A 7,652-nucleotide genomic window follows, 5' to 3' on the forward strand; every position below is an offset into this window, starting at 1 on the left:
AGGTTGAAAATTGTTTTTCAAATGGTTGAGCTGTCAAAACCAAAACAACCGATTGATTCGTGGAAACAACCGATTGATTCGTGGAAACAACCGATTGTTTGTTTTGGTACCATAACAAAAAAACTGTTTTGTGCTTTGACTAAGCATTAAATGATTTTCTAACTGTTTACGCTCCAGTTTTTAATGCTTTGACCAATCTTTAAATGTAATGAATAGTTTGTTAAGATTTGATAACAAACAACTTTGTTTTACAAATAGAAAAACAGATTTGGGTTTTTCACAACTTACTGATTTTGAAAGAGTTGAGATTGCTTAGAGATTGAGTTTGATCAAAGAGTGTGAGATAGGATTTCTCTTGTATTGATTTCAGATTTCATTCTGTAACAAGTGTAATCCTTGTTTCTGTTGAACAAAAACCTTTGTGTGTTTTGCTGAGAAGTGTTGTGTGTTCTTGAGGGGATCAAGATCAACATTCTTAGTGTTGGTGTGTTGGCCAAGAGAATTGTGTGTCTTGAGAGGATCAAGGTCACTTTCTTGGTTGTGGTGTAAGTGATCTAGGTTTGATTGCTTAGTGGAATTCCTCAGTGGTTTCTAAGAAGACTGGATGTAGCTCTGGGTTTAGAGTGAACCAGTATAAACATCTGTGTGCATTCTCTCTATCCTTAATCTCTTCAAATTCAGTTTTAATATTTGCAAACTGGTATAAACAACTGATTGTTTCTGCGAAACAACCGATTCTTTTTCTGGTGCTGTGCTTTTTGCTTTGTGTTTTGGAAAACTGAATTCCTTATCAATTGTTTCTTGAAGTAATTTCATTCTTGGCTTAAATATTTGCGAAAACCCTCTTTAAACAATTCACCCCCCTCTAGTTTAAAGTCATCCTTTCTAGCAATTGGTATCAGAGCTTGGTTCTTGAAATTTATTCAAGTGTGATCCTAAAACTGTATTTTTGATGGCTGATAGACTACCTTTTGGGGAAGGTGCTTCAATCAACAGACCACCTCTGTTTTGTTGTTTGAATTACCAATTTTGGAAAGTGAGAATGAAAATCTTTATGGAATCACTTGACAAAGGAATTTGGGATGCAATTGAAAATGGTCCTTTTATCCCAAAGTTTGAAAAAGATGGATCTGTCATTGAAAAGCCTTGGTCTCAATGGACTGATTCATAAAGCAAGAAGGCAAATTCGATTGCATTGCCAAAAATATAATAACCTCTGCTTTAAATTCAGATGAGTTTTTCAGGGTCTCTCAATGCAAATCATCAAAAGAAATGTGGGACACCTTGGAGGTAACTCATGAAGGTACAAATGAGGTGAAGAGAGCTAGGAAGCATACTTTAATCCAAGAGTATGAGATGTTCAGAATGCTCAAAGGTGAAACAATTGTTGAAGTGCAGAAAAGATTCACGCACATCACCAATCATCTCATGAGCCTTGACAAGACCTTTGAAAAGGAAGAGCTAAACATCAAGATCTTGAAATGTCTTGATAGAGCATGGCAACCTAAGGTAATTGCTATTTCCGAATCTAAAGATCTAGCATCCTTGAGAATGGCTTCTTTGTTTGGCAAGCTTAGGGAACATGAGTTAGAGATGAATCGTCTCAATGTTCAAGAAAGCGAAGACAAGCACGTAAGGAGCATAGCCTTAAAAGCTTCCAAGCACAAAGGCAAACAAGAATCCAGCGATGATAGTGATGAGGAAAGCCTTAGCTTGTTGTCAAGAAAGTTTAGCAAATTCTTGAAGAGGAACCGCAACAAGGACAACAACAAAGATAGGTATGGAAACAAGAAATCCAATGATTTTAATTCCAATAATTATACTTGTTTTGGTTGTGGTGAACAAGGACATATAAAGGCAGATTGTCCAAACAAAAGCAAGGAGAAAAAGCCTAGCTACAAGGAAAAGAAGGGCAAGACAAAGAGAGCCTACATAGCTTGGGATGAGAATGAGCTATCATCATCAAGTTCTTCATCAAGTGAAGATGAGAAAGCAAACATCTGCTTGATTGCTGAAGATGATGATGAATCCTGTAGCTCAAGTGAGGTAAATTCATGTGCTTCTTTAAATGAACAAAATTATAGTGAATTGCTTGAAGCTTTTCAAGAAACTCACGATGAAGTTAATCGATTGGTGCTTTCAAACAACCGATTGAAAGAACTTAACAGTTGACTGGGAAAGAGAGTGAAAGCACTTGAAGATGAGATTGAAAAATCTAAAAAGGATTTCAAAAATCTGGAAAATCATTTCAAAAATTCTTCTTGCAAGTGTGACACTCTCATTTGCGAAAATTGTGAAAATCTTGAGAAAAAGGTGCATGATCTTGTTGACACTGTGGACAAGCTTTCAAAAGGGAAATCTAACTTTGAGAATGTCTTGGCATATCAAAGCTGTGTTTTTGGAAAGGCTAGTTTAGGCTTTAACCCACAAAACAAACAAGATAAGTTTTCAAAAAAAAAATTAAGAAAGCCATCAAAACAACTGATTGTTAAGTCGAAACAACTGGTTGTTACAAGCTTTTATTGCATGAAAAAGGGCCATTCGGTTACATTCTGCAAAATATGAAAGTTTTTTGTTCCTAGAGGCTACATGAAATGGATTCCTAAAGGATGTGAGGTTCCAAATCAGAAAAATAAATCTATTGGACCCACATTTGTGAAGGGGCCAAATCTTGTTGCTTGAACTCATGCTTGTGCAGGAAATCTAAAGAAGTGTGAAGGACTGAGTCATCTGATCAAGTTCTTGGAAGAAAAAGACTAACATTGAAGCTGAATCAATGTTCTGCATCTGTCCAAAAGCCCTCAACAGTTAAAATAAGGCTTCTTGATCACAAAAAAACATGGCTCATTGAAAGAACAACATAAAGGATAAGACCTTCCTTATCTTTGTTCTTAATTTCTATTTTTTAGTTCTTTTACATGTTTGAATAACCTCTTTAAAGTGTTCAAATTCATCTCCTTTGATTTATTTCTGCTCATGCTTAAAAAATCAAAATGAGTTTTACTGCTGCAGAAAAACAACCGATTGTTTTCTCGAAACAACCGATTGTTTTGAGTCTGACAACACTGTGAAGAAATCAATTTAATTTCTTTTTTGAATTTCTATCCGTTGTAGATCAAATTAAAGAAAGAATCCTTGGTCAATGAACCTATGTTGAAAGCTGATTACTCTCAGAAAGAAGTTACAACAGTCATAAAGGAATATATTCCACAATCTTGGAAATTCAAGAGCTTTTAATGACTAGTCAAAGATCACATGTGAAGACCATGTGATTTTCTGCTTTTTCTGACGTTTTCTGTGCAGGACATGGTCAAGTCCTCTCTCTCTGAAAATCTGGTACCCACTCATGTCATTGAATGCTTTTTGATTCTATAATTGCTATAAAATTTGTTGCAGTTGATCTCTTCCACAAGAACAACCAATTGCAACATCTCTTGCAAAATCTTGTGTGAGCTTTTCTCTGTTTTCTTCTCTGCCATCATGGACTCAACTCCTCCCACCTCAAGAAGAGTCAAAACTAGAGCAGTAAGGTATAGAGGAAGGCTAGAAGGATGGTTTTCTGGAGACAATGATCTAATTGAGAGATATAGATTTGAGACTAGCACCAAAGTGATAAACAACCCTAAAGTTGTTTGCTTTGATTGGCTGAAAAGCCAAAAGCTAGACAATGTCAGAAGGATCCTCAAAGATCAGTCCCTCAGAAAGTTCTTGGAGATGAAAGGCAATATCTATCCAGATTTGATAAGAGTTTTCTACACAAATCTCAAGTTTGAGGGAAACAACCTTGTTTCTCATGTAAAAGGTGTAGATATGGAGATTACACACGAAGTGTGGGTTGCTGTTGCTGGTCTTAAGTACTCAGGCCTCAAAATTAACAAAGGGAACCTTGGTGTAGTGGAGGACTTCAACAAAGTTCAATACTACAAGAGCTGCTTGAAGAACCAAAATGCACAAGTTAGGACTTGCTCGGTTGGTGGCTTAAGACTTGATGAAAGGTTGCTAGCCCTCATTGTAACTTGGATTCTAACTCCAAGGGGGAGTAATCATTCTGTGCTTATAGAAGAGGATCTGGTGCACATCTTCTGCATTATGAAGAAGATCAGAATTAATTGGATACACATCATCAAAGAGCACATGCAAAATACAATGAGGTTAAGTGACTATCATTATCCATATGCTGTTTTGGTTTCTAAATTTCTACTCTATTTTGAAGTGAACCTAGAGGATGAAACAGCTGAGTTGGTCAAGTTAACTCAAGAGTTGAACAATCGATTTCTCAGTAAAATGGGTTTCACCAAAGTAGGTGGCAAATGGATTAGCAAAGATGGTGACCTTGGAACCTGTGCTGCTGCTGATCATGAAGAAGATGGACATGCTGCAAATATGGATTTTCAACATGAAGATCTACCTGAAGCACATCAAGATGCTGAACCAAGTGCTGGTGCTGGAAATCAAGAAGAAAGAATGCCAACCATGTCTTTTTTTCAGAGATACATGATCAATAGGCTTGATGGCTTTGCGGAGAACCAAAGAAATCTCCATGATCTATGTGTCAGCAATTTCCAGAGCTTTGATAACAGGTTTGACAACATGGATGCACGCTTCATGACCTTAGATAAACAGATTGAGGCAATACAGAACCAGATATTTGATCTTCAATATGCTGATGATGATGAATGAAGAGAAAACAACCGGTTGATGTATCGAAACAACCGATTGTTTTTTATGGTTGTATCAATTTTTCTATTTTTTTTCTACTTTTGCTGTTTTAAATCTGATGTATTAAGAACAATTATCTTTTTCATCTCTTCTTTTTGTCTATTTGTGAAGACAAATAGGGGGAGATGTATGTTGTGTTTGTGTTTGGTTTCAGTTTTTCAAAATTCTGCAAAACAGTTTGTATGAGTGAAACCTCATAGGTTTTTGTTCCAATATTTGTTTGTTGTTTGCTCTGATATTATGCTCTGAATTTCTATATTTGTTTCTGTGCTAACCAAATATCAGAAGTTCTATGCTTTGCTTAAAACTGTGTTTTGCAGGAACTGCTTCAGATTCAACCAGGTACAACACAAGCATCGGGGATTTGTCTTCATCAAATAGGGGGAGATTGTTGAACCAAGTGGTCAAGCTTTGAAGAATCCTAACCCTTTAAAGGATGTTGAAGGCTAGGATGTGCTTGTTGTTGCTGAGCTGTCTTAGATAGGATCTGGGGTAGATTGTATATGTAATCCACTATTGATTGAATCTAAAGCATAGGCATTCTCAATCTTTTTAAAAGAAAAGTGTTTTTCAAACTAAGTGAAAAACAACCGATTGTTTTATCGAAACAACCGATTGTTTTATACTTAGGTGTTTTTAGAAAAGGTTGAAAACTGTTTTTCAAATGGTTGAGCTGTCAAAACCAAAACAACCGATTGATTCGTGGAAACAACCGATTGTTTGTTTTGGTAACATAACAAAAAATCTGTTTTGTGCTTTGACTAAGCATTAAATGATTTTCTAACTGCTTACGCTCCAGTTTTTAATGTTTTGACCAATCTTTAAATGCAATGAATAGTTTGTTAAGAGTTGATAACAAACAACTTTGTTTTACAAATAGAAAAACGGATTTGGGTTTTTCACAACTTACTGATTTTGAAAGAGTTGAGATTGCTTAAAGATTGAGTTTGATCAAAGAGTGTGAGATAGGATTTCTCTTGTATTGATTTCAGATTTCATTCTGTAACAAGTGTAATCCTTGTTTCTGTTGAACAAAAACCTTTGTGTGTTTTGCTGAGAAGTGTTGTGTGTTCTTGAGGGGATCAAGATCTGCATTCTTAGTGTTGGTGTGTTGGCCAAGAGAAGTGTGTGTCTTGAGGGGATCAAGGTCACTTTCTTGGTTGTGGTGTAAGTGATCTAGGTTTGATTGCATAGTGGAATTCCTCAGTGGTTTCTGAGAAGACTGGACGTAGCTCTGGGTTTAGAGTGAACCGGTATAAACATTTGTGTGCATTCTCTCTATCCTTAATCTCTTCAAATTCAGTTTTAATATTTGCAAACTGGTATAAACAACCGATTGTTTCTGCGAAACAACCGATTGTTTCTCTGGTGCTGTGCCTTTTGCTTTGTGTTTTGGCAAACTGAATTCCTTATCAATTGTTTCTTGAAGTAATTTCATTCTTGGCTTAAATATTTGCGAAAACCCTCTTTAAACAATTCACCCCCTCTAGTTTAAAGCCATCTATTCTAACACTTGGATCTCACAAATTGCTGATGATGTTACCTTTGTTAAAAACTTTATTATGGGACACTATGAGATTATCAATGTTCAATAATTTCAACTCATTGAAGTTGCTCTTTGTTGCTCCAAGAAGATTTGCTTCAACCATAGTCATGTTAAAAAGGTTTAGAAGTTTGAAAAAAGGACTCCAAGAGATGATTATCAGTGATGAATGGTCTTTTTACAAAAAGGATAATGTGGATAGTGGACAATTTGTGAAAGAAACTTTGTTGACTAATAATTGGTGGATGAAGGTTGATTATAAACTTGCTTTTACTGCCCCTATTTATGATGTTCTCAAAATAATAGATACGAATATGGCATCTCTTCACTTAGTGTATGGAATGTGGGATTCAATGATTGAAAATGTGAAAAAGGTCATATACCAACATGAAATGAAGATAGAAGCTGAATATTCATCATTTTTCAAGGTAGTAGAGTTAATATTAATTGATCATTGGACTAAGATAGCACACCTCTTCATTTTCTGGCTCATTCTTTAAATCCAAGGTCATTATATAGTTAAATTATTTCATAATTATACTTTGTTGTGTACATATTATTTATAATATCATAAATTTATAATATTATATTGATTTATGTTTATATTTTTTTAATTTTGTAGATACTGTAGTCATGAATGGTTAAATGAAGATTCAAAAAGACTTGCCCCACGTCCAGATCACGAAATTACTCAGGAAAGAAAAAAAGGTTTTATGAGATACTTTGATGATGCAGACATAAGGACACATGTAAATATACAGTTTGCAAACTTTTCAGATGGAAGAGAAGATTTTAATGATGTTGACTCTTTAAGGGATAGAAGTAAAATGGATGCAAAATCATGGTGGATTGTTCATGGAAATCATGCACCAACACTTCAGAAGATAACTCTTAAGCTACTTGGACAACCATGTTCTTCTTCTTCTTGTGAAAGAAATTGGAGTACCTACTCTTTCATACATTCTCTGAAAAGAAATAAGATGACACCAAAAAGGGTAGAGGATCTAGTATTTATCCATAGTAATCTTCGTCTTCTATCAAGAAATTCTTCAAAATACAAAGAAGAGGAAACTAAATTATGGGATATTCCGGGAGATGATTTTTCATTGGATGAAAATTGAATTCTTGAGATTGCTAATTTATCTCTTGATGAACCACAATTAGAAGTTGTATTTTTCAATGAGAATGAACAAATATAAAATTCAAACATTATAATTTAAATATATTTATCTTTGGTTAGATTTTTGTTTTAAATTTTTTTAATTAGAAAGTATATTAATATATATATATATATATATAAAATCCTATATTTTTTAATTTAACAATTCTCCGTATTCACATCCGTATCGTATCCATGCTTTATAGATGTAAATTAGTTCTTATTAAAAGA

At 34.6% G+C, this 7,652-nt stretch overlaps 1 protein-coding gene across 1 annotated transcript; it reads left to right on the forward strand.

The window, feature by feature from the left end:
• Positions 1-6,291: 6,291 nt before the first annotated feature.
• Positions 6,292-7,383, forward strand: LOC137815665 (uncharacterized). Its single transcript, XM_068618777.1, has 2 exons — positions 6,292-6,698; positions 6,885-7,383. The coding sequence occupies exons 1-2, from the start codon at positions 6,292-6,294 to the stop codon at positions 7,381-7,383; spliced, it is 906 nt and encodes a 301-aa protein (XP_068474878.1).
• The last annotated feature ends 269 nt before the right edge of the window (positions 7,384-7,652 follow it).

This window comes from Phaseolus vulgaris, chromosome 1 (assembly GCF_000499845.2).
Source record: "Phaseolus vulgaris cultivar G19833 chromosome 1, P. vulgaris v2.0, whole genome shotgun sequence".
Classification (NCBI taxonomy): Eukaryota; Viridiplantae; Streptophyta; class Magnoliopsida; order Fabales; family Fabaceae; genus Phaseolus; species Phaseolus vulgaris.

What these genes read in the sequence shown, in the direction of transcription:
- LOC137815665 (XM_068618777.1), top strand. Translation starts at nt 6,292, where the DNA reads ATGAGATTATCAATGTTCAATAATTTCAACTCATTGAAGTTGCTCTTT. An exon ending in TCATTTTTCAAGGTAGTAGA is followed by an intron (nt 6,699 to 6,884) that starts GTTAATATTAAT and finishes TTAATTTTGTAG; the next exon opens with ATACTGTAGTCATGAATGGT.